General features: G+C 41.3%; 10 protein-coding genes across 10 annotated transcripts; 4 read left to right on the top strand and 6 right to left on the bottom strand.

The window, feature by feature from the left end:
- Positions 1–1,798: 1,798 nt before the first annotated feature.
- VTP21DRAFT_3194 (uncharacterized protein) lies at positions 1,799–5,633 on the top strand (the record flags this gene model as incomplete). Its single annotated transcript, XM_069393470.1, has 17 exons — positions 1,799–1,876; positions 1,939–2,301; positions 2,363–2,524; positions 2,668–2,825; positions 3,150–3,222; positions 3,306–3,471; positions 3,528–3,537; positions 3,611–3,616; positions 3,679–3,782; positions 3,841–3,908; positions 3,984–4,052; positions 4,111–4,251; positions 4,333–4,508; positions 4,589–4,861; positions 4,926–5,196; positions 5,283–5,326; positions 5,402–5,633. 17 exons carry the CDS (start codon positions 1,799–1,801, stop codon positions 5,631–5,633), a joined length of 2,394 nt encoding a protein of 797 aa, XP_069249804.1.
- Positions 5,634–6,101: 468 nt separating this feature from the next.
- Positions 6,102–7,154, top strand: VTP21DRAFT_3193 (uncharacterized protein; the record flags this gene model as incomplete). Its single annotated transcript, XM_069393469.1, has 7 exons — positions 6,102–6,168; positions 6,233–6,291; positions 6,356–6,442; positions 6,523–6,595; positions 6,684–6,795; positions 6,857–7,017; positions 7,090–7,154. The coding sequence occupies 7 exons, from the start codon at positions 6,102–6,104 to the stop codon at positions 7,152–7,154; spliced, it is 624 nt and encodes a 207-aa protein (XP_069249803.1).
- A 438-nt stretch (positions 7,155–7,592) lies between these two features.
- On the bottom strand, positions 7,593–8,908 carry VTP21DRAFT_3192 (uncharacterized protein; the record flags this gene model as incomplete). Its single annotated transcript, XM_069393468.1, has 4 exons — positions 7,593–7,960; positions 8,030–8,228; positions 8,289–8,819; positions 8,897–8,908. 4 exons carry the CDS (start codon positions 8,906–8,908, stop codon positions 7,593–7,595), a joined length of 1,110 nt encoding a protein of 369 aa, XP_069249802.1.
- A 1,522-nt stretch (positions 8,909–10,430) lies between these two features.
- VTP21DRAFT_3191 (uncharacterized protein) lies at positions 10,431–11,302 on the bottom strand (the record flags this gene model as incomplete). The annotated part of the gene is made up of 5 exons (XM_069393467.1): positions 10,431–10,665; positions 10,733–10,865; positions 10,923–10,992; positions 11,060–11,146; positions 11,210–11,302. The coding sequence occupies 5 exons, from the start codon at positions 11,300–11,302 to the stop codon at positions 10,431–10,433; spliced, it is 618 nt and encodes a 205-aa protein (XP_069249801.1).
- Positions 11,303–11,701: 399 nt separating this feature from the next.
- Positions 11,702–13,613, bottom strand: VTP21DRAFT_3190 (uncharacterized protein; the record flags this gene model as incomplete). Its single annotated transcript, XM_069393466.1, has 8 exons — positions 11,702–11,931; positions 11,995–12,006; positions 12,084–12,093; positions 12,173–12,768; positions 12,833–12,983; positions 13,075–13,162; positions 13,219–13,367; positions 13,434–13,613. The coding sequence occupies 8 exons, from the start codon at positions 13,611–13,613 to the stop codon at positions 11,702–11,704; spliced, it is 1,416 nt and encodes a 471-aa protein (XP_069249800.1).
- Positions 13,614–14,099: 486 nt separating this feature from the next.
- VTP21DRAFT_3189 (uncharacterized protein) lies at positions 14,100–15,161 on the bottom strand (the record flags this gene model as incomplete). The annotated part of the gene is made up of 1 exon (XM_069393464.1): positions 14,100–15,161. One exon carries the CDS (start codon positions 15,159–15,161, stop codon positions 14,100–14,102), a length of 1,062 nt encoding a protein of 353 aa, XP_069249799.1.
- Positions 15,162–15,731: 570 nt separating this feature from the next.
- On the bottom strand, positions 15,732–17,194 carry VTP21DRAFT_3188 (uncharacterized protein; the record flags this gene model as incomplete). Its single annotated transcript, XM_069393463.1, has 2 exons — positions 15,732–16,916; positions 17,063–17,194. The coding sequence occupies 2 exons, from the start codon at positions 17,192–17,194 to the stop codon at positions 15,732–15,734; spliced, it is 1,317 nt and encodes a 438-aa protein (XP_069249798.1).
- Positions 17,195–18,470: 1,276 nt separating this feature from the next.
- On the top strand, positions 18,471–19,853 carry VTP21DRAFT_3187 (uncharacterized protein; the record flags this gene model as incomplete). The annotated part of the gene is made up of 2 exons (XM_069393462.1): positions 18,471–18,651; positions 18,724–19,853. The coding sequence occupies 2 exons, from the start codon at positions 18,471–18,473 to the stop codon at positions 19,851–19,853; spliced, it is 1,311 nt and encodes a 436-aa protein (XP_069249797.1).
- A 269-nt stretch (positions 19,854–20,122) lies between these two features.
- On the top strand, positions 20,123–22,132 carry VTP21DRAFT_3186 (uncharacterized protein; the record flags this gene model as incomplete). The annotated part of the gene is made up of 4 exons (XM_069393461.1): positions 20,123–20,276; positions 20,347–20,535; positions 20,601–20,873; positions 20,940–22,132. 4 exons carry the CDS (start codon positions 20,123–20,125, stop codon positions 22,130–22,132), a joined length of 1,809 nt encoding a protein of 602 aa, XP_069249796.1.
- A 217-nt stretch (positions 22,133–22,349) lies between these two features.
- On the bottom strand, positions 22,350–23,671 carry VTP21DRAFT_3185 (uncharacterized protein; the record flags this gene model as incomplete). The annotated part of the gene is made up of 7 exons (XM_069393460.1): positions 22,350–22,534; positions 22,605–22,684; positions 22,751–22,848; positions 22,941–23,154; positions 23,218–23,338; positions 23,435–23,506; positions 23,566–23,671. 7 exons carry the CDS (start codon positions 23,669–23,671, stop codon positions 22,350–22,352), a joined length of 876 nt encoding a protein of 291 aa, XP_069249795.1.
- Between the last annotated feature and the right edge of the window lie 2,172 nt (positions 23,672–25,843).

The raw sequence follows: 25,843 nt of genomic DNA, 5'->3' as shown, positions 1-25,843 counted from the left end.
TCCCGATTTAATGTTCAAGGGCATTAAATAAGAGTTGGCCCGCTCCAAGATCTCTCCCTGATAGCTGGTTGAATTTAACTTTCTAAGCAAGATTTCCCATGTGGTCAATTCTTCGTCGTGCCATTGGCTGTGATTGAAGGTATTTGCTCATGCTCGTGCCCACGACTTGGATTCCTGGAAACACCATGCTAAAGCCCTGGCTCGCAAGATGAGACCGCGCAAAGTGACGCTGGTCGCCCAAGCCCGAGTGCAGCTGTAGCAAGCTGACAACTGCTTGTTTGGTGTTTCTCGATAGGTATTCCAAACCAAATTTTCTTTTTTGATTTGAATCAGATCGCCTTCAGCCACACACACTTCCTTATTCTACTGTGATCAAAGTTTGGAAAATCGGGAAGGTTGCACGAAATGATTTTTCCAATCCATTTTCCTGAAGCATACACATGGAAGAGCAGCAAGGAGCTACCATTTCGTAATATATTTTCAAAGACCGAGGATGTCAATTTTGTGCCGGGGCTGTCCATTTTAGATGGACTAGCAGCGACAAAGCGAGGCCTCTTTCTCTTGTTAAAGCGCTGCTAGGATTGAATAGCACGGCGGCTATTGCGAGGAAGGACCTCATAAAGTTTATTTATAAGGGCAGGCTATTAGGTTGAGCTTAAGCTAGAATTATTAGATGAAATTGCAAACTCAACAAGGCAGAGTGCCGGAGCAAGTGGAGCTTGATCTTACACGGCGCTTGCTACTGAAGCCAGCGTAGCGATGTGAACAGCATAGTATTTTTGCTGATGTAGCCGCAAATGTTGGGTATTACCAATAGTCTATATATAGTTTTTCCAAATTAATCCCTGGGTTGACCTCTTTGGGTGAATTGAATGCTTTAATTATGATAGTCCAATGTTTCCAAAACGTTCAGTTCTACCCACGAAAACACACAATTCACTTTCCTCCAACATTAATATAGAGAAGGAGCTTAGCAAGCTTGTATGCTGTGATCGTGCATCACATGCCAACAGCTTACTTCTTAAAGATGTTTTCCTTAGAGCAGTTTTTCATGTGCAGAAAGCATAATTGGTGAGTTGAAAGCAATAGTGAAACGATTTCGAAATCATTCCTTTCTCTATCGATTTTCTAAAAAGTGTTCAAAGAGATAAGCTTGTACATGAAATTGCCCTTGCCCATCTAGTTGAGACTCGCGGGATGACAATCTTTAAAAAATTTGAAATTTGGATGTGCCTAATATGTAATTCTGGTTGACAAGCTTAACGTGGGGCAATTCTATGTTTCTATCGAATATAACATTCATTTTCGGTTTAACAATGAATCTCAATTCTTTCACCTTATCACACTAGATATCCTGATCTAAGCAGCGCAAATCCAGATAAGCAAGTTCTTAAGCTGCTATTTGGAGAATTGTCTGCATTCCTACATTATGATGCAAGATAAAAATAATAAAAATACTTTATATGAGCGTGATTTTTAAGAGTTTTTACTCGCGCTAGGTTGAAATATTAAAAAAATGAAGAGTTATCATATTGATGAGAAACTTACTACCGATGTCGAATTTTTTAAATTGCGATAAAGATCCCTATACGTGATATTCCTTTCGTCTCAACTTATTTCTTTGTCTCGTATACTCATCGTCATTTTAGTTAATGATTTGTGATATAATTTATATTAATACTATAATATCCATTGGGAGCCTTGGATTTCATTAGTAGTTAAAGCTAAGCCGCAAAAACAAATTTTATAACTTAATAGCCATCTTCGATATTGCACTTTTCGCCCGATAATTGCTTTAATGACGACGTTTGCCCCAGAGCCAAAATCTCACGATTCTATTACCGCTTCAATAGGACAATACCTTCTGAAAGGCTGGGTGAGCATTTCTATTCATGTGCCTAATTCATTTGAATAATTTGACTAATTAACAATGTCCAGATCCTAACCGATGTGGTTTGCTCTACGCCCAACTGCGGTGTCCCGTTGATGCGATCTTTCAATGACAAGGATAAATATATATGTGTGCGATGTTCTACGGATTCCGTGCCCCCTTCAAAATCATCCCCTGCAAATATAACAAATGATCAAGTCTCGGCATCTTTCGTACATAATAATAATGAGGAAATGATAGGAGATAGGGAATTGGAGTATGAAATTGCAAATGAAAAGGCAAAAATAATAGAAGATGAAAAGCAAGCAAGGAGAGAGCAATCCGAAAAGGCTACCAAGCTTATTGGCGAAAAAATGCTTCAAGGGTGGGCCCTATTGAACGATTCTTGCATTAATGAGACATGCTACGGAGTATGTCAATAGAATGGTATTGTTTTTCAATAGACTGCTGACAGAAAATGTATATATATAGATACCATTATTAAGAAATCGAGAGAAACGGTGTATGTGTGTAGTGTGCGGTCGGTATTATGTGAAGGTAGGAGATACATTGACACTTGATTCTGAGGGGAAAAAAGAGAGTGTAAAGGCCCAGAATACGAGCGATAAAAGGAAGGCTGAGGATGTCAGTGATGTAAGTTATATTCTATTCCGCTTATAGATTGCATGGAACTTTTTTTTGGATGTCTTATGTGAAAATAAGTACACTATATTATATGATGCTCTTCTCAAAGGCATCCATTAATGTTTTCAGTACTTATTTTCCGTAGATCCCAGCAAAAAGATGTAAAGCTAACTCCTTTCGATCAATACAGACACCAGGATCTTACTCTCTACAACCCGAACTCCCTGAATCATCTCTACTTCACAAAAACTCCCTTCCGAAATCTGCTCCGAATTTGGATCAAGCTTCTTATACACCAGATACCTCCGATGTTGTTGCTAGTACAATTGATACTCTCCTTCACCGCATCGATCTTCTTCGTCAAAAAGTCGACAATACTCCTTTGGACGAGCATTCTCGAATGCAATCGCTATTTGAAACAATACGGAGCGGAGCTGAGGCCATATCTAGCCTGAAGCGTATATCATCCTAATTGAAATATATGGCCAACTGAATCATAGAAGAGAATTGAATAGAATAAAATGCCAGTGAATTTGTGGCTTTGCTGGATATTAAATATTTCCCAATTGGAGATTCATTTCATATTTTACAATTACACTATCGAATATAATTGTCCTTATACGTTCATTTACAGAAGTGATGTTGTGGAGGTTATGGATTCAGCTGGCTGCGTGGGGGTGGGTCTCATTATTAGTCATGGCTGGCAGGCAAGGTCGCTCTTTTTATGAAATGTTGTAATTCTCGGACTAGTTGAAATGAAATGGCTTCTCCCTTTTCCATTACAGCCCAGGATTACTTAGTGAAAGAGCTGCCTGGGATGCCAGCAAATCTCCACCTGAAGCAGTATGCTGGCCATATTGAAATAGACCTCTCTTCGGATGCACATATATTCTTCTGGTTGTTTGAGAGACAGATTAAGGCGAGGGGTGATAAGTTAATTGTATGGCTTAATGGGGGTAGGCATCTTTCCTCTTGCCTCTTAAACTGTTTATAACCAGTATTTCGTCTTTAGGTCCTGGATGGTATAGTTGTATATTACTCATATTTTCTTTTTTAATTGCTTATTTTTCTAATCTTTAACAAATTGTTTTGAAGCTCAAGGTGCGTCGAGCTTTATGAAGAATATTGCCTGAAACGAACACTAATTTAATATTTCTATTTAGCGAGGATGGTATCTTTCTAGAAAACGGTCCCTATCGTATGCAACCTGATCTTACCCTCACTTATAACGAGGGCACTTGGAATGAATATGCAAGTGTGCTCTTTGGTAACTTCAGGCCTTCCACTTCCTCATGCATTAGAATATAACAAAATTGCCTGATTAGTTGACCAACCCGTAGGAACAGGCTTAAGTTATGCTAAAACTGACGCATATGTCACAAAGATGAGCGAGGTGATGGTTTTAAAATGATCATATGAGGTTGCAGGCTCTCTTATCAATTCTAACCTTTTGTTATATAAAACCAAGGTGGTGGATCAGTTCATGATATTCTTTAACAAGTTCCTTAAGTTATTCCCCTACTATAAGAACTATGATGTAATACCTGCTCTCCTTTCCTTTGCTTATCCGGGAATTGATTGCATTTATTTCATAGTTATATATTTCGGGCGAGAGTTTCGCTGGAGTTTATATACCCTATATCACCTCTGAGATTTTGAAGCGAAACTCTGTAAAACACACCTATAATATTCGTGGGATTGCAATGGGGAATCCATGGATATCACCAAAACATCAAGTATTCTATTATTATTTTGAGCTGGAATATACAAGAATAAAATCCAGGAAAATTCTAATGGATGCTATTTTTCCCCAACAGTACCAGGCATATTATACATATAGCGTGGAAAAAGGTATCCTGAAGGGCAATGCGAAGGGAGAAGTGGAAAAACTGGTGACCAATTGCCACAGGCGGCAGCTCAAAGAAGGAATCCGAATTCACATGGATGCATGTGAGAATATCCTCCAAACCATACTTGACAATACTGTTACAAGGTAAATTTTGTCCTCGACTTTCACTGCTCATTTACTATTTTTCTTTACTCTTCTTCTATCTAATTTTTACATAAACATAGGAAAAATGGCAGAAATTACTGCATTAATGAATATGACATTCGTGGAATTGATCTTTATCCAAGCTGTGGTATCAACTGGCCCTTTGAACTCAAAGACATTACTAAATATCTTAGACAGAAAGTGGTGTTAAAGGCGATCCATGCTCAAGGGAAAATATCGGGATGGGTCGAATGTTCTTCACTTGTCGGGAGGAAGTTAGATGAGGATACATCACCTCCACCTGACACACTTCTACCAAACATATTAGCACATATCCCAGTTATGATATACAGGTAAATAAAAATAAATTTACTTGTACTCAGGTATGCATCTCTAATAGATTGTCTTTCTTCTTAGCGGAGACCAGGATCTTATTTGCAATCATATTGGCACTAAGAATATGCTCGAATCTCTAGAATGGAATAAAGCGCGTGGTCTCTCTGCGCCTTCTCGTTACTGGTATGTGAATGGCCGCAGAGCAGGTACGCTACAGAAGTCGCGCAATATGACCTACATCACAGTTCGGGGTGGATCACATATGGTGCCATATGATCGGCCGAAGGAAATGCAAGCGCTTATAAATTGGTTTATTGGTGTAGGAGAATTGAAACAAGAGAGAGGCCAATTGGTGAGTTTTCCATTCGCCACATGAATTCTATCCTAGTAATTGCATTTCTAACTTCGCTACTTGTCAATATTGTTGAATCTTACTAGGAGCTAGCACCACCAGTTAAAAAGCGTGATGCAGCAGAAGCAATGTAGGATATTGTGTTTTTCGTGTTTATTTTTTTTTTCAATTCCAGCAAATGGCAATGGTAACACATCTTTAATAGGGGAATCACTGTTTTAATTTCGCTTTCAGCCTCAGCCATTCTCATCATATTCTGCATTTATCGCTTGCATATTGGGGACATTCACACGTATTTCCAGAAATACCCTCCTGTATCAGAGTATAGTGAACTGGAGCCGTTGGCGGCTGAAGAGCCACTATTGGCAGAGGATAGCGATGAAGCCGATCGAGAGGTTTTAGAAGATTCGGTGGATACAGAAGAATTAAGTTTGTAAAACATTAATAAAGCATAGAGAGTCATTTTTTTAGCTCATGCTAAACAAAGTGTTGAATAAATACGCAAGAGACAAAGGTGAAAAAATGCAAAGCGACTTTAGCTAAATAAATATATTAGGCTAACTATATTGTTTCTAACCTGCGCTCTTTAACGAACACGACAAGACAATCCACCGGAAAGCAAATTCGGTCATTGAATATTGGATTTCCCCGATTTTCCATCCCCTCCTTTCTACGGGGCTTAGCCACATTTTTCTAACGACCTCTCGTTCTTCATAACATATTTAGCATTTCAAGCTAGATTAGATCTCATCAAACTGCTCTGCTCCTAAAAGCATTCTGACTCTACACATTTTTAAATAGCATCTATCAAGCTGCATAGTTCTACCCTTTATTTCTCCACCTATTTTTGAAGAATAGAGAGACTATTTTAATTTATAATATTTTATTCATTCTTTTTTGAAGCGATGGCGAGCGCAGAATTCAGCAATCCGCTGCGAAAATATAAGCTCGTGTTCTTGGGAGAGCAGAGTGGTGAGTACCCCAGAATGCGCGTAATCAAAATACAAAAGGGGAAACTTATTGTTCGAAATCACAGTGGGAAAAACCTCTTTAATTACGCGGTTCATGTATGACACCTTTGATAATACTTACCAGGTAACGTGGCCTTTCGGATTACAAATGGAGTTGTGAGTGCTTATTCCGATTTGTTGGATTTTAGGCAACAATTGGGATTGATTTCTTGTCCAAAACCATGTATCTTGAGGACCGCACAGTCCGATTGCAACTGTGGGACACAGCTGGACAGGTATTATTTGCGACTTATTTAATGCAATAGTATATGAGATCATCTCTGTACTAGTACTGACGGTTGGGGTCCATGGATAGGAGCGTTTTCGTAGTCTGATTCCTAGTTACATTCGCGACTCTTCTGTAGCCGTGGTTGTATTTGACATCACAAGTAATTCCTCATCATGGTCATGAGCAACACATGCAGTGACGTTAAACCTTTTTTCCCCCTTCTCTTCCATCTCCCTTTTATTCCTTAGATCGTAATTCATTCATGAACACAGCCAAATGGATAGATGATGTTCGTGCCGAGCGTGGTAATGATGTGATTATCGTCCTTGTTGGAAATAAAACCGACTTAAACGATAAGAGGTACCTCATCCCTAAGCAGTAGGTTTATCCGGATTAATTAACATAAGTTTCTTGCTTTCAGGCAGGTCTCCACCGAGGAAGGAGAGAAGAAGGCTAAGGAGTTCAACGTGATGTTTATCGAAACGAGCGCAAAAGCAGGGCATAACGTAAAGACGCTCTTCCGCAAAATTGCTCAAGCTCTACCAGGAATGGAGAATTCTATGGACGCGGGTAAAGACCAAAGTAAGTAACTGAGGCGTTATCTCTAATCCCCAAAAAGTACTCGGTCACTTACGGAGTTTTATTCTCTTACAGTGACAAAGGTGGACTTGTCAAGCAGCACAGGGAATGCAGGAGAAAACTCACAATGCGCTTGCTGAATCCTATATCCTCGATTTTTTTTCTTTTACTATTTCCGCCTTAGCTCTACTGTGATGTGTATTTCTTTTCTATTTTTTTTTTCTTTTTACTTTTAACTTTGCTTTTCTTCCGTGACACTTTTCCATTCTCTGGTCCCGAGTTCTCTCCCCTAAAAAGTATAGCGAGTGTTTAGAACGATTACACATTCTATGACCCATTAAAAATATTTTTTATTATTTGTGATTGTAAAGATGATTAGGGACTTAATGAAGAGAGAAACGGATTGAGAAACAAAGAAAAAGAAAAACAAAAAAAGGTAAGAAAAGATAACCTCACCATATTCACGGAGACAAACAAATCAATGCATTCGATATGAGGGATTGATATTATTTTAACGAAATAAAATAATAATCCAGCCAGTCTAAAAATTCAGCCAAGCTTCCTTGAAACCCTCCCCTCTATTCAACGGTTTGCATCTGCGCAGCCGCAAGTCTCTGCTCCAGGCTACGTAGCGCCTCCTCCTTGGCGATCAACTCTCTCCGTTTCTCCATGATTTCACGTTGGACACGCATTTCTATATCGCGAAGTTTCTCCTCCTCCTTGCGCAGCTGTTCCTCCTTCAGCATCACAGTTTGCTTCGTCATATCCTCGGGCGCAATCACTCCATCGTTATCTGCCTGAGGGGAGCTTGCATTGTGGCGAGACAGTTTTTCGGTACGATAGTTTTCATAAAGGAAGTCGTGGGTGATTTCTTTGAGATCCTCTAGGTGGGTCGTAAGAAGGGCGGTGCGAAGGCGCTCAAAATCGGAGTGGCGAGGGTTGTTAACTATAGCATCAGCAATGATACAATTAGCTTTACCACAGGTCAGTGCAATCTTCCAGCGGTATTAATTACCTTCGACCACACCCCATGGGTACTGCCGACCGCGTACCTTGCGCCCATTGACGATGACCTCCTCTTCACTTCCGATGATGCCGAAAGGAAGGAGAGCGCGAAGTTCGCTATTTTCTTCCACAGTTTCCTCGTCATCTTCCTCCGGATCGTAGGGGAAATTATAGATGGGAATGTTGTAGTACTCAATATCCTCCATGACCTATTTGCAACTATAGTTAGATCCAAAACTGGGTGCATCGAGATTTGTGTATAGACTTACCTTTTTCTTAAACTCCTTAAGCTCCTCGGGTGTAAAAGTATCGGCTTTTCCAATCACAGGTATTACATTCACACGGGGACTCAGTCGTCGCATCAACTCTATATCTATTTCTCGCAGCCCATGGCCAGTAGGGGTTATGAAATAGAGCAGCGCATGCACTCTGTTATCCCGGAACCGTGGATTCCGTTTTATGCGAGTTTCTTCTGCTAAAATGTCGTCATACTGCCTTTCTAGATAGCCCATAATTTCTTGGAAGCAGAATTCATTATCGATGTTGTCGCCAAACCCGGGTGTGTCCACGATGGTAAGGGAGATCCGCACTCCCTCCTCATCAAGCTCCACCGTTACAGGTTTAATGCGTATCCCTTCCTCTTGATGAGCATGTTCGGGATTATCATTTTCACGGTGTTGGAGAACCTCAGACTCAACAAGGGTGTTGACGAAGGTGGTGCGACCAAGTCCTGATGCCCCTACAACCATGATGGTGAATTGAAATCCTTTTTTGACATTCTTCCTGCGACCGCCGAGCCTCTAAAAAAACCAAAAGGAGATGAATGTAAATTCGAAAGGAATATTCTCTGAAAAAACAACGCGAAAGCCGTAATTACGTGGGCCATCATTTCCGTTTAAATTGAGGTGTATTGGAGAAAGAGAGGGAAGACAAATATGAAATAATTCAAGCTAATAGAGTAAGGGGACAAAAGGATTGATACGCGTTAGTAAGGAGAGATGGTGCGGAAATGAGAATATATTTCAAATTACCTGAGAAGAATTACTGGATTGTAAGAGAATAGGAGAGAGTGATGATGAGATGTGATGTGGATAATAAAGAAAGGGACGCTCTTCCCGAAATATAAAAAATAAAAAAAACCGGCTCTCCACGAACAATCTGAAATTTCATCCCAATTAAAATTTAATGTTGAGGCTTGGGTCATGGATTGCTCAATGCAGAAGATTCGGAGTCAAGCAGAATAAAAAAAAGTTGGACGTGCAAGAGCTGCACTAAAAATTTTAAGAGAAATATAAGAGATGAACTTAATAAACAGGTGATATATATCCCCCTTATCAAACCGCTCTAGCTATATAGCAGATCAGGCTTTCATTTTTCTCTCTTACCTATAACCACCTAGCGCGAACCAGACATAACATGTCAAGCAACAAGGACCAGCTCAAAACTAAAATCCCCGAGCAAAAGGGTAATGAAACAAAAGGTGAATCGATACGGTCCGAGCCTGGTAGCAATGATACAAAGAAGAATAAAGAGACTAAGAAGGGTGGGGAGAAGAGTAAAAAAGAAGGCGAAAAGAAAAAGAAACCTGGAAAGTAGTAACATGAGGAATACGCGCTAGTTGGCAAATACACGGCCAGGAGCATTTTTCCAAATAGTATAACATTTTTTTTCCTTTGATATATACATGTAGTGATATGTCCATGTCAATTTATCACTCGTTTTGAATGTATAAGCAATTCATATACTTAGAAAATGAATAAATTTGAAATAAACCAATCCAAATTTGCGAAAGTGCTTTTTATAACTGCTAGATGACGCATCTACCAAAGAGTAGAACACCGCTACATTTTTAAACTATTGTCACATTAGTCATATATAACCCAGAATATTTACTACCATTAATTACCCTCACGGAAAAACCACAATCTTATTTTTGTTAACATTTCTATAAGGCCTGAGAAGTTGTGGGGGTCGGCAAAACGGTCTGCTTGCTCAAGACTTGAAATAGTTGAAGGGCAAGGTATTTTTACGGTAATAAATCTATCCGTTGTTCAAGATATATTACTTCCAGCATCCTGCTTTTGATATACATTTAAATTAAGATGCGTGTAAAGTGATAGCCAGTTTCATGAAAAACCAATTTTTTACATCGAAAATTTCCTGATCTCAGGCTATTCCATATTGATAGTTCATAAGCAAGAGTTGTTGTGCTGGGGAGACCTACTGCTTTAGCGTTAATATTCCCCAAATCCATCGCGTTAAAAAACTTTTCACCATCGGTCCAACTTTATTTGAATATGATAATCCACTCTCATTTGTGCTGTATGAAAAATAAAAATTAATCAAATATTAATGCTAAATAACATTATCTTACAATTCATTGTAGTAAATTACAGCAAAAAGCGTGGAAGTTACTGGCATTCCAATTCCTCTATGCCCCTTTCCCTCATTAATCGGCTCACTCTCTCCAACCTCTCTCGAATCGCGGCATACACTGCCGTTCTTGTTTCAAATTCGTGAGATATTCGTTCTTGTTCTCGTAATAAATCTTCAGTATCAAACTCATGATGCCATCGAATGGTGTCGATATGACGAGGGAGATGAGAGATATACTTCAACATTCCAGTCACGAGATCATATACTTGTCTTTAAATAAGAAGAAGAGTAATAGTGTGAGATATAAATAGAAGGGAGAAAATCACTAGATAATTACGAGTGGTATTTGGCGGGTAAGAAAATATGTGGACCAATATAAGGTTCTTTCAATCGAATGAGCATTTCATCCTGTCTTGCTAAGGACTGTTCAAGTTGAATGGAAAGAGAATTGATTTCCTGAAGTTTTGTATCTAGTGCAATGATAAGCTAACCGATTTTGAATGAGATGAATTACATTCTGTTATTACCTATTTCATTAGGGTGTAAAACGTCCTTCGCCAGAAACCAATCTTGCTTCGCAGCAACTTCACCTTTCGTCTAAGTGTATGCACACCCATACTAAGCATAAATCATATTTTTTTATAAAAAAGCTATTATTTTTTACCTTGTTCAATTCCAGTGACAATTCCAGTGCTTCATCGATGGCATCTACCAATTCTAGCTGTGAATCTAGTTTTCTTCGTTCTTCAAACTAAATTAACCAGTCGATGATGAATATGGGATTTATCTACTAATAAGGCAAATGATCATATACCGTTGACACGGGAGTCTCAATTTCAAGAGAGGATGCGAGAGTTAGAACATCTTCCAATGAAGTGGTAGGGTAGCATTTGTCGTTGTCTGTCATGGTATAATTTATTTACAATATTATTTTATTAACGCGTAATTCCAACAGACCAAATTACGCGACTTCTAAAAGATAATGCTGTGCCACTTTTTGCCACAAATGCGACAAAATATTAAGGCTTACTTAAAAGAGGAAAAGATAGGACATGTATTTGGTAAAAGATCGAATTAAAAGTGGAACCTTTGCACTGATATAGGGAATTTCATTGTAATTCAAAACTATTAAGCAGCAAGCATGGTCAAAATTGGTTTTAAAGCTATTTTAATTACTCGTCGAAAAATGCTATAGTATAGCCGTCCTCATGACACCGATATGTTTACTAGAAAGAGTAAACTCAAATTACACGCCACGATATTATTAATTCTTCAAGGAGAAGTAAAAGGTTCTTATTTATCAAGCTCAAAATTCGTTGGATATCCAACGATTGAACATGATCAAAGAATTTTTAGGCTGATCGTAAGGTACCATATGACCAGCTGCGTATACTCTGAGGAATGCGAACCGATTGTTCTCTGTCTTGCGTAACTCTCCAATATTGCCGCCCCACACTACATCCTTTGATGCTTTGAATTCAGATTGGCCTGACCATGGAAGCTCGATCGTCCAGGCTTTATTTCCATACCAGTTGCCTATAATAGCGGGTAATTAAGATTGGATAAAGGAAATCAATGCAATAAAAGATCATAACTTACAGATATAATCAGCTAGCATCGTGATATAATAAGAGGTTTAAAAAATTGAAATCTCAATGAAAAAACCCAGGCGAATAATGTAAACTTACCATCTCCAACCTTAAATATTTGATATAAAAAGAAAAATGGGTTATATAAGTCTTGTATAATCAAACACTAGGCCGGAGGATCCACTTACATAAATCAAGATCCGGATGCCGTCCTCCAAAAGTGGTGGAAGGAGACGATGAGCGGGAAACATTCCGTCCCCTGTCCTTGCAAAACGAGAACCTACTGAGCCACTACAAGTTTGGAACCTACTTACTCTGACCCCGAGCTCCTTCTTCACATCATTGCGATTGAGGTAAGATTCGATGGCAGAGATAATTGGATAGCATAAAGATCCGCCTTCGCATCTACGGCGGATATCATAGATGTTTAGTGAACCGGGAAAGGGGCTAATCATTGCCTGGTCGCAATAGTTGCTAGCATCTGTGCAAGCACCGGCGCTTTGTGTATTATAGCAGCTTCTTATCTTTCCTGCACAAGTGGGGTAGCTCGAATTCATTCCAGCGCAGGTGCGATCGGAGAAAATTCGGATATTGTAAGAGTTGCGGCATCCCATTTGCTCGTAGTATTTGTACTGAACAAGCCCATCGGTGGCTCCATTCCCAATCAAAAGGGATTTGAGGTTTATCTTTTGCAAAGTTTGAGCTTGGGCCTGCAATTCCATCGAGCTGAATTGACCCTTATTATTTTTGTGAATAACGGATCCGATGTTGGGGATGTAATGACCTGGTTATGAGATTGGTTAGCATGAGGTATAGGGGGCAGAAACGATAAAATCACAAATGCATACCAGCATAACTTTCTCCCGCTACGTGAAAATCGGCGTTAGCATACTGTGGGTATTTTTGTAAAAAGATTTGCAAGAACGCGTAGACATCCTTGGCTGCCATGAGTGAAGTAGATGTTTGTGAGCTTCCATACGAATATCCAACGTTTGCAGGCTAAAAATATTGAATGTTGAACATACAGGATAAATACCATGTTTATAATGTTGAATCAAATGTAATCCAATTATGTGCTCGTTAGCCCTACCTGATCAAGGAAAATAATATTCGTATTGTTGTTCCATCCATATTGATTGAGCACAGTTCCACCCCCGTTCTCACGCACACGACAAGGTCTTGAATATTTTGATTGATTAGTCATTTATAAACAATGAATCAAACAACAACTTACCCAAGCTCCATGAAAAGCCCTAGCATTGAAGAGCAACCTGGCCCACCGTTCAACCAAAGAACTAGAGGATCCTTTTGCGGGTTACTGCGAGACTCAAAGAACCAAAAGAAGAAGTGGTTGTTTGCATCTGTATCAAGATATCCCGCTACCTAATACGATGAAAGAGATCCCTATGTAATTTTCATTGCAGTGATATCTCTAATATCAAATCCAACCTGATTCACCGCCGGATCACATATAGTAGGCTTCTTAAAGCTGATTGAATAGTTTGGGAAGGCTGGATGCTTTGCGATTTCATAGCTGCCCTTTAACTGCGCCTCTTGAAGAGGATCTCCCGAGGCTAATGTCGAAAAGGGTACTAAAATCAACAGTAAAGTCGCAAGGAAGACGTGCATATTTCAATCGAACAGGTGGTTATGCGAAGCAATTTAGAAGTGAATTTGCATATCTTTGAGAAATGCCTTTTATATCCTTTTTTTTTTATATATACTCATTGAGATAGCGTTTATTTTCGGATACTTCTTATGAGAGCTGACTCAGCGTTTCTGTCAGCAACGAGTCCTTTGTCGAAATTTGTTATAATGTCGATCAGATTACACAATATTTTATGAAGCTTGCTCTGGATAACTATATATTATCTTCCAACTGACCCATTCCATCAATGTTCTGCAGGAATTTCTCGGCCGTACCCCCATGCCAAACTGGTCAGGCTCGGAGAGCCATACAGCTGTGAATCACATTGGTTTTTGACTTCTTGCAATGTCATTCGTGTAGAACAGCATAGTTTGCATTGAAAAAAACAAAGGTATTTTATTAAATATTAAAGCTTGCTATATAAACGATGGATGTATACAAAAACAACATATATTATACCATAACTTTCATACATTTCTCCTGGGTTCATCGGGCACAAGCTTATAGTTATCGTGTTGCTGGACATGGGTCTGCAAGAAGGAAGCTTCCCTTGCCTCTCCGAGCTTCTCGAATTCCGTGACTCCTGGATCATGTGTCATCTCTTGCAAGTCTAAATCATTTTTGTTGCCGTCTTCAAGGTCGCCTTGCCCACTACTAGACTTATAAGGCCACCACGAGGTTCGCTCGAGAGCACGATGCAGGGCTGGATTAAAGCAGAACACAATTAGATTTAAAATTCCAATAGAGCCCTGCAAGAAGCCGTCTGCACTAATGGTGAACATGGCTAGAGGGGTAGTAGGATCAGTGGTGAGGCAGTCGGCCGCAAGTCCTGAAGGCTGCGTGATAATAAGCACAACAGGATAGAGAAGGACGCGGAGAACAGATTTGACCAGCCGGCGCTCTTTCTCACGGATCGCGGGGCTAATATTCCGTTGCTTCATCTCTCTGGTCACCTTAAGCACGCGAACAAGCACCATTATCACAACAATTAAGGAGTAAAAGATAGAAAGCCCAATCCATATGACTACAGAAACTGTATTGACGAGAACAAACTCCTCATATGGCCATCCAACATCCATAGCATTCCAGTCAGTTCTAAAGGTGACATGGCTCTTGATAAGCCACACCAGCGAGAGCGCGAATGCCGCTAAGAGGGAAGCAAGCACATACCAGCGCTGAATGTGGTTGATTTGTGTCTTTTTGTGTATAAACGTCAATTGCAGATCAAACGCAATACACACCGTGAGGAATGCGGCCCAGATACGCAGAAAGGAGTGCGCCCAGGAGAGGAGATCGAGGAACCCGTTATACTGGCCGGCCATCGGGTACATGATCTCGTCGGACATCTCCAATAAATACTCCACACGCCAGAGCATATCCACCAACCCAATCCAGAAGGTGAGCTTGAAAGAGACTGTGTTGGCGACATCCGGCTGCCTATAGCGGAACCAGGCAACGATAATCATCATCACCAGCCCACATATTGCCGATATTACATTCACTGTGATCTGACCTGGACCGATTAGCATTGTGTAGGTGGATTGTCGGACGATGGAATTTGATACAGGTAGAGCGTGCAAATATCAGTTCTATGCTTCCAAATGAAAGTGCTCCTTCGCGCGAAACCAGCGGATATATCCGCACAAATAGACGTAAAATATGGGGAATGGAGTGAACCTGGTGCGAAAGAAAATGTTCCCTCACTAAGTCATTATTTAAATGAGGAGGGAAAAAATAAACTTTCTTTAGAGGACCTATGGATGAAATCTTGCGGAGATTTTTGCATTTGGGAGGACAAAAGGCTAACTTTACGCTGTTTTCTCAATTCCACAATTCATCCAAAACCCTATCTTGTGAATGCTTGGGAGACCCAAAAAATCCAATATTTACTTTCTGTGCCAGGGGCTATTATTATTAAGCACTAATAGAACAGAAGATGGGTTCCAAATTGGTATAGCAAAAAGATATCCAGTGAAAATTGAATGCGAGACTCGCTCAAACTATACAAAAAGTATGAATAGAGGGATATATGAATCAACATAAACGCCAATAGCAGAAAAAAAGAAAGAAAGTACAATTGCGCATTTAAACAATTATAACTAGGGTTGTGGACCCTGTGAAGAAGCTTGCCTCTCCTCCTCCTCCTCCTCCTCTTCCGAGGATCCGCGGGTTTCTTCTTGAGTTACCACCATTGTGGAGCCTTCAGATTCTTCTTGGTTCTGTTCATCGCCATTGGCTTGCGGGGACGATACACTTCCAAAGGTTGAGAGAAAGCCGAAAGTTCCTAGTTGAAGCTGAATCCTTCCCATGGCGCGAACAGCATCCATATCCTGTTTGTTTGGCCCTGTGGTGAAAAATTCTCCAAGATGCGGGGGAGATTCTTGCTTAAACGGCCAGCGCTTTCGAAACCAAGGAATGTCTTCGAGGGCCCGATGCAGCGTGGGGTTCAACAAAAATACAATAAGATTGAGAATGCCTATGGAACCTTGCAGGACAGCGTCGATATTGATGGTGAATCTTGCAAGTGGGGTATGAGGATTTGTGGTTAGACAATCAGCAGCGATTCCCGAAGGCTGGGTAATAATAAGCACAATGGGATAGAGGAGGACCCGTAAAACCGATTTGATCATCAACCGCTCCCGCTGCTTCGCTGCCTCACTAATATCCCGTGACTCATTGAGCTTACGAGTCTCGCGAAGAACGCGGGCCAGCACCAGGGCGACCACGACGGTTGAATACATAATCGAAATCCCAATCCACAGTGCTAGCGAGAGGCTGTTGACAAGAAGAAACTCTTCGTACGGCCATCCGACATCGAGGGCATTCCAATCTATTCTAAAGGTTGCATGACCCCTTATTACCCACACGAGAGAGAGAGCTAATGCAAGCAAGAATGAAAAGAGGGTATAGCATCGCTGAAACTGTCGCATCCGCCTATGGTGATGAATGAACGACATCTGCAAATCGAAGGCGATGCAGACTGTAAGAAATGCAGCTGACAAACGCAAATACGAGTGCGCCCAAGAGAGCAGGTCGAGGAACCCGTTGTGCTGGCCCGCCAACGGGTACATCAGCTCATCCGACATCTCTATTAGGTATTGGGACCGCCAGAGCATATCCACCAGTCCAATCCAGAACGATAACTTGAAAGAGACGGTGTCGACAAGATTGGGTCTTAAATATCTCAGCCAGCCGACGACAACCATCATCAGCAGACCGCAAATAGCTGATATCACATTGATGGCTGTTTGTGCAGGTCCTATGAGCATGATGTTGTCTATCCTCTACAAGAGTATTTGATATACAAATATTATTAAGCGCTTATCTAAAGGAGAGCCAGCTGAATATTTTAAGAGGACGCGTACTTTCAAAATAGTACACTCGGCTCAAAGCCTCCTCTTAAAAGCAGCGAATATTTGCTCACTATTACCTCTAGCGTGCCATGAAAGATAACGGCTACTTTGATACCACCGGGTTTAGAGAGAACGACTGGAGGACACGGCGAGGGAGAAGAGGGGGGAAGGGGGGAAACAAAGAGGAGCGATTTGCACCGGCTCTCCATATTTACATTCCGCGGTGAGCCACCTTCTTTTGGGCTGAGGATAAACTTCTCTGTTCTGTACAAAAACTTTATGCATCTCCAGAGCAAACACTATTCCACAGAGTTCCGCTGGATGTTGGCTGAAATAAATTGAATCCACACAGTTAAATTCTTTGCCCGCTGAGATTTTGCTGTGGCAGTAAGCCCGACTCTGAAAATTGATTTTCCCACCTAGCCTGGCCAAATCTAAGTTTTTTTCTCCCCCTCTGCCTCCAAATAGAGCCAGCTTAGCTAGGTTTGTTTCTGAAACTGGTCCCATTCCGGCCGTGAGGACATTTCGTTCGTCCTACCCTGCGTACAGTTTAGAGCAATAATGGCAAGTTGGCTGCTAACTGGGAAAACCGCCTTTTATATGAAGGTGGTCACAAAGTCATCAATACTAAAACGGAAGGAAACCCTGTGCTCACCGTGCTTTTGTACTAGGCCGATATCCATTTGGGCCCAAGTCCACTTCTCTTCTCACGTCAACGAGGCCCCATGAATGCAATCGCCGTGTCACCCTTTCCTATTGGCAGCCTAGTGGAGCAGATTTGGTTCGAGGATTGACACTCAGAAGAGGTAGTTGCGTCTGGTGATTTCGCTCACTTTAACTTATTTGTAAGCTGATAAATGCCTCACTTAACATATTAAACGTTTCTTAAACATTAGTAACGGCAAAGTTTGTTATAATAAGCCCGGATTTATTGTCAAATACAAATAGCTTCCTCAACTTCGGTGGATCTATTGTTCCGCAAAATTACGTGGCGAGAAGAGCAAAAAAAACAAAGAAAATAAATATTGGAAACGCTTCCGGTTCGATCCACTTACTCAGTCATAGCTAGAGCTCGATCTCTGTGGGGTAATTTGAATATTCTGAAATTATTCTGATATTCATCCAGTAGCGTTAAATTTTTCCTTCTCAGATCTGATCATAGTTGGAGAGGTCAGATGCGAAAGAATTATCATCCTTGGGTTTAGCAAATAGAGAAAGGGATGCTGCGAGAGAGGAGATCCAGTTTATTGAAATACGTGTATTTGTGCTGCAAACACGCGTTTCTTACCTCTTATTGCTTCCGGTTCTTACCTTTTGCTCGAAAAATTACCGCGACCATAATTGAGCCATTTCCGGTCGAGCCCGAAATCCCATTGCATATATAATAGTAGTTCTTGACGGCCTTGACCGCCTCGATCTACCCCACCCTATTTTTTTTTTATACAATAAGAACTACTAGCTCTACACTTACCCAACCGGTTTACCATGTCCCTCCTCCAACTGCACGCCAGGCAAATTTTCGATTCCCGCGGCAACCCGACCGTCGAGGTTGAGGCTGTGACGCGTAAAGGCGTTTTTCGCGCTGCCGTACCCTCTGGCGCTTCGACAGGTACGCATGAAGCATTAGAGTTGAGAGATGGAATAAAATCCGAATACAATGGCAAGGGTAAGAGTGTAATAGGCTCAGCTTGTCACGCATGCAATGCCAATTTTTGATTTTACAAACTTGTGTATGCAGGCGTCTCCAAAGTGATCAACAATATCAAGGATATTATTGCTCCAGCCCTTATCAAAGCCAAACTTGACTTGACGAACCAATCGAGCGTAGATGATTTTCTTCTCAAGCTCGATGGCACGAAGAACAAGTGCAAACTGGGTGCCAATGCGCTCCTGGGCGTCTCGCTAGCCGTATGTAAAGCCGGCGCCGCGGAGAAGGGGATCCCCCTTTACGCCCACATTGCCAGCCTTGTCGGAAGCAAAGAGCCATACGTGCTCCCGGTCCCAGCCTTTAATGTAATCAATGGCGGCGAGCACGCAGGAAACAAGCTCGCATTTCAAGAATTTATGATTATGCCGACAGGTGCTAAATCATTCGCAGAGGCAATGAAAATAGGCACCGAATGCTACCACTCGCTCAAGTCGGTCATTAAAGAAAAATACGGAATGGATGCAATGAACGTTGGGGATGAGGGCGGGTTTGCTCCCAATATGAACAACGTGCATGAGGCCCTCGAGCTATTGCGCGTCGCAATCAGCAAGGCTGGCCACACCGACAAAGTCAAGATTGCGTTTGACGCTGCTGCGAGCGAGTTTTACAAAAATGGAAAATACAACCTTGACTACAAGGACGAGGCATCCAACAGTTCAAATATTAAAGACAAAGACGGATTGTTTGAATTGTACGAGGAGTTGATAAGTGAGTATCCTATTGTATCTATTGAGGACCCCTTCGACCAGGAAGATTGGGAAGCGTGGGTCCAGTTTAGAGCTACGGTTGATATCCAACTTGTCGCCGACGACCTCACGGTAACCAATCCCGAGAGAATTCAAAAAGCGGTAGATATCAACGCTGCCAATGGCCTACTTCTCAAATTGAACCAGATCGGTACAATGTCTGAGTCGCTTCGTGCTGCCGAATTATCGAAACAGGCTGGCTGGGGTATAATGGTATCGCATCGATCAGGAGATACTGAGGATACGACCATTGCAGACTTGGTAGTTGGTTTACGCGCTGGGCAGATAAAAGCAGGCGCACCTTGTCGATCTGAGCGGCTTGCTAAGTTTAATCAGCTTTTGCGTATCGAGGAGGAACTAGGCGATCAGGCGGTGTATGCTGGAAACTATTTCCAGAATGCTTATAGCATGTAATTAGGAAAAGTTCTTTCCATCGAAGCTCATGACCAAAATTTCCCCAAGAGAATATTTAACTCCCCCCTCTTCAGCCACATGTGCTTTTCATTCAAGAAACATTTAACGATATTTCGAATATTGAAAATAAAAGGATTTTTGGTCCTGCTGCTTCCCCAGCTAACCAATTGCCCCTGATGCGTCTGAAATTTCTAGTTTCAGAAATTTTATTATTTTTTTTGTCGGCTCCTTTCGCGTCAGTTTTCATCTGATTCCTAAAGATTCTCAAGATGCCGCCCAACACTGCAATAGCAGAGGAAACGGCTCAGGTCAACGGGACTAGTGGTGAATCTAGCAATCATCAACCTGAAGAAATATGGTCCACTATCCTAAAAAGCGTTGTAGCTTCTAAGATTGTGCCTACTAAGAATGTTCTTGTCTTAGGTAAAATGCTGAACTCTCGTTCTTCTTTTCAAGGGATCCAGTCTCCAACTGAAAACATCCCCTTTACTAGGTGATACTCACTCTGGCAAATCGACACTTATTCGACATCTTAAGCTTGAAGAACCCGATAGTAGCTCCCATGATGTTGGAACAGGCACTGAGGAGGATAAAAATGGACCAAATGCCACAGATGGAGACAAAAAAAATGAAATGGCCTTGAGCTATACCTTTTCCGATGTGAAAGATGAAGAGAATGAGGGTTTGTGCGGTCTTGGAACTTCAGTTATGCGTTCACGAAATAATCGCCTTTTAATTTATCTATAGATATCATTGCCCGACTTTCCTTTTATCAACTTGCCAGCTCGCATCCATCATTCGCGCCCCTTCTTCGTTTTGTACTTAATGCTGATTCCCTCCCCGATTCACTTGTAGTCATTGTTCTTGATTGGTCGCGCCCCTGGACATTTGTTGAAACTTTTGAGCGATGGGTTCGCGTCCTACACTCGGCTGTGGATGCAGTTTCGCGGGAAGGCGCAGCGGGTAAGGAGGGCGGATGGACCCGAGGAAAGGCGATATTGGACGAGATGCGGGAAAGAAGTAAGATATCCTATCTGCACACGTTTTGAGGAATTTTATTGATGGCGAAAATACTATCATGTTCAGTTGAGAGCTATATACAAAACTACGTGGAGCCACCTGCGCCCGACTCCGATGGAGCCCATGGCACCACCTCTGTCACAAACTCGGCGATTGTCGACTCTTCTCACGTCGCCAACGTGACCCTCCCTCTAGGCCCCGGTATTCTCACCGAAAATCTTGGCATTCCCTTGATTGTCGTGTGCAACAAATCGGATCTTGTCACCAAATTAGAGCGCGAGCTAGATTACAAAGACGACGAATTTGATTTTATCCAACAAACCCTACGCACAGTTTGTCTGAAGTATGGTGCGGCTTTGTTCTATACATCCAACCGAAAACCAGAAACCTATTCCACCCTTCGAAACTACATCATTCACCGTCACCTATACACTTCTCTCAGCAATACGAGCGCCGTATCATCAGCAGGTGTGAAACCACCGTACGCCTTCACCTCTCGTGCACGAGTGGTTGAACGTGAAGTCATCATTGTTCCAGCTGGTTGGGACTCATGGAATAAAATCAATGTGCTCCGTGAAGGCTATGACTGCGATGGCGTTAGTCGAGGTTGGGAACTTGACGTGAAAGGCACCGACGAATTGGTCGAAGCTGAAGCGAGAGGAGAGATCATGAGCGCACGTAGAATATTTGCTGAAGTGATCGCGGATCGCGAGCATGCTGTGGACAATACCCTCACGGTCCAGGCGACCATCACCGCTGAGGACGAGCAAGTGTTCTTCGAGAAGCACCTCGAGACTCTCCAGCGCACGAATCCGGGAGCTGAGCGTCCCGGTTTGGCAGGACAAGGCAACCTTCCCTCCGTCGTGGGGCCAATTGGCATGCCAGCCTCTGTAATCAACCTCCCTGGACTCACCACTCAAGAGATTGATGCAGATGATGTTGCTGCCCGCCTCGCGCGTCTCACCAAGCTTAAGCCCACTAGCTCGGCCTCTTCTTCGCAAACCTCCTCGACACCATCTTCCTCAGCGGTAACTTCTCCCAACCTCACCACGGGTGGAGCGGGGGCGGGCTCCACCCCATCGCAAAACGAAGTGCTGGCCAATTTCTTCCAGTCACTGCTCTACAAAAAGGGATCTGGCGGCGGCAACTCTCCCTCTGTCACATCGGTGGGATCTGCGGGATCGCCAGCGGGCACCTCACCCCCCAGCCGAAAGGATGTCCAGAAGGAGCTAGAGAAGATGAGGTCGCATGCGAAATAAATATTTGCTAAATACTCTAATGTATATTTTATATTTTTTTTCAATAATTAAGGTTGCAAATTTCATTTCTTTTTACTTTTTTTTTTTTACTCTTTAATTGCAAATAAATATATAAAGATTTTCAATTTGGTCTACAAACAGATGATCCTAGTGTATTTGAATATTGTTTATTTACAATCCCTCCTGCTCAACCAGAGTGCATACATGGGACTTCATTTTACCCCGTTTTTTCTTCGAAATATTTAAAAATGCGGTCCTCTTCAAGGTAAATCACCTGATCGGGCACCTCGGATGCTTCACTGCTCTCGACATGGATGACATTGTAATCCAGCTCCAACTCCGTGGGTCTGCACGCAGGATTGATCAATGCAACTGCCCGTGTGAGCGGATAGAAGTATTCCACTGGAGTAACGCGAAAGTATTCAGAACTCGGGTAAGTTCAAAACCAAAGGAAGTAATAAAGAACAATTACTTTCTCTGTTTAACATATCCACCGCAAGAGTGGCGCCCCAAGCATGGGCAACGATAAAGATGTTTTTCGCATTGGATTTCCTACATTGACAATCCAACCGAAATAAATAATGGGAGATTAATATATATCAAATTAAATTATGTTACCTGACAAATTTATCAACCACGTTTACGCAGTGCTCTTCCGGTGATTCATTCTCGGGTATAGGAATTGACTTCTTCCAACGCCTCTCGTCGATTTTTGGCTACGTGAACAATTCCAGTTTTTCAACAATCACCCCTTCAAAACACCTCTCTAAAGAACAAACACCTGAAATAATGGTGGAAATAAACATACCACAACCCGTTTACCCCCCACCAGCCAATAAATCTCACTGGGATTAAACACGATCACCTCATATCCTTCTTTAATGGCTCTATGCACATATCCAACTATCGAACCTCGGTCAATCCCATCATTAACCATGATACGATTCGACCAAACAGCAGCATGGACGCTTTGAGTGGGGATTATTAGCATTAGCTTCTCAGGAGATGCCATGGCATTCTTGCTATTGTCAATATAAATGTGAGCGGATGACGCCTAATGAAGTGAGTATGATGAAAAAGCAGACCTCATAAAGAACTTGGTATGAGGGGCGTCAGGGTCATCCAATCCTGGCTCAACGGTTGGTAACCTGATCTTTTGTAGCCCAGCATCCAAAAGTCTTCTCTCCACTTCAATGGCAAGAGTATCTAGAGCAAAACAACGTGCAATGAAACAGATTAACATCCATCAATAGTAAAAGCAACATCAAACAAAAGAAGTAAGAAAGGAAATAAAGAACCAACCTAGTAGCGCAATATATAGAGCCTCATTGAAGATTTTATCGTCTTTTTTCACCTCGTACTTATACGGTTCTCCTAGAATACACCGAGCAATAATCAGTAGTCAACATCAAACTAATCGTAAATGTAAGTACCATTTTCTATTAATACCACGCGTCCAACCTCATCTAGCTTGTATCCAAGTTGAGCAAGATTGAGAGGCATTTCGTAGCCATAAGGTTTCGAACTCTTCCGGAACATATTCGTGAATTAATCCTGCAGAAGAGGAGGAGAAAGGCTCTCTTTTGCCCAAAAAGATAATATTATTTTCAAACTCCGTAAGTCATATTATAATTCGAAGCTAAGTCTGCTGAAATCGATGGCTTAGTCCAAATGGAAGAAACTGTAGAAAGTCCATTCAAGTTGCTGAGGCAGCTTATTGATTGAAATTAAACTACCCCCAGACGAACGTATAAGGAAAAAAAAAGGTAATTAATTGAAATATATTATGATAATAAATATTGAATTTTACGAATTCGTAATATTCATCACGAAAAGAAGTTCGAAACCTTCTCTATCGACAAGACCTTTAGTGTCTCTGGTCTACTGGAAAAATTTGATGGATGATTTTTTAGCTTGTTCCCTACCGTCGTTAGTTGCTTGTAAGCGGTCTTCGAAGGACGAAATCAACTTAACGATATAGCTCGTTCCAGTCGTCAATTCAATTGCCGAGAACTAGCGGGAGAGTAAACCGGAGTGATCTTCTACCCAACTCTTTCCGTGGTATTCAGCAAAGAAACTTCTTTGTACTTCTCTGTTGTACTTTAACGGAAATTCGTGAAGTAGATAATGTGCTAACTCTTGAAACTTGAAATGAGGTCCACAATCGCTTTAAACTTCAAGAGTGTCAAACCCGTCAAGTGATATTTTTGAAAATAAAATATCAAGGCAATCTTTGACATAAAATGCATCGTGGCTCAAAGTATCGGAATAAAAGTCAGAATATTCTTTCCGTCAGGCGAAAGAAATACCATCCCCAAATAAGAGACTGTTGCTTCGAGAAGAAGATTTTCCTGTCTCAGCTGGCCCACCTCCCAATCGCAAATTCTTTTTGAAGTCCATGATAAGAATATGTTCTACTCGAGTTCTCTGGAATTTCTCTCAAACATGGATTTAATCACTTCCACAAAGCGCTGGTGGGAAGTACATAAAGCAACTTTCTTCTTCAGTTGCTTGCTTTACCCTCTTCAGTAGCTTCTCGTTCACAAAGCTCTATATCTCCCGCGAAACAATTTCCGGCGCAACTGTTATGAATATCTCGTTGAATACGGCGCAGAGTATCAAAGTTCTTCTTGCCTTCGACGCATACCTCGCACATATTAGTTTTCTTACACGATTTTTTAAAGTTTTTTGGAATTAAAAAATAAAATATTGCTTTCGAGATCTTGAAATCAGGATGAGAAATTTTAAGTCCTTTGAGGATGTTCAGCTTTGTATCGTTCAAATACTGAACCTGAATATATCTCTCACCATCATACCCTTCGCCAGCCTCTTCCTCTGTCTCACCCTCTTCCTTTTTAAAACTCTATTTGTTGCAATCCGAGATGACTCCCTAAGAAAATCCAAAACAGCTTTGGGCACTAAAGTCAGGCATACTTAAGAATAATAAATATTTATAGGAATTTTCTGGAGAAATATTCACCCAGTTTACGCTTCACTGCTCGCTTTGTTTCTAGAGGGGAAGATGAACCATTCTGTTTATTCGACTGGCCCCCATTCGGTCGTGTACCGTCTGTGTATAATAGATAACCGCGAATTGGTAGATAGTAAGTAATGGTTTGTAATCTTGACATTACCTTGTTAAGTAAATAATACAGATTTCGATTCAACTATCCAAGCAATACGCGATTTGTTATTAGCAAACCTAAAACCCAGCCGCCTTTTAAATTTCCGGGGAAATTTCGTAGTATTTACAGAAAACAGCTTTTTTCCTTAGCTCATTGCTTTCACCTTTCTCTAGGAAGGCAAGTTGACTTAGGGAATAATAAGGATTATCTGTGTGTTCTATTAAAAGAGTATACAAAAGCATCCCATCTCTGGAATGAAAAACGAATTGAGCAATACTGTCCTATTGCTCTTTGTAATCAAGCGAAGATGAAGTATATATTAAAGTCACCTTGCAATTTTTCTGTGTTGCATTTGGCTAGAAGCGAGTCCCAAGCTGAGAAATAAAACGAGGAATGGAAATCGAAAGAGCTGCCATAATGAAGATAAAAGCAGATATAATAGATAACAAGATGGGTATATATTCGGTATATAATTTTTGATGAAAAGTTGAATCCAAACAAAAGTATTCGAGAAGTTTTACACTAGTTATAGAATTTTTATTATATTAACAGTTGAAGATATTTCTGAAACTTTTCTTCTTCAATT

Source organism: Calcarisporiella thermophila (assembly GCF_041956535.1).
Source record: "Calcarisporiella thermophila strain CBS 279.70 unplaced genomic scaffold VTP21scaffold_16, whole genome shotgun sequence".
NCBI classification, from domain to species: domain Eukaryota; kingdom Fungi; phylum Calcarisporiellomycota; class Calcarisporiellomycetes; order Calcarisporiellales; family Calcarisporiellaceae; genus Calcarisporiella; species Calcarisporiella thermophila.
The sequence above is the reverse complement of the archived record's forward strand: the minus strand, read 5'-3'. Positions and strand labels throughout refer to the sequence as shown.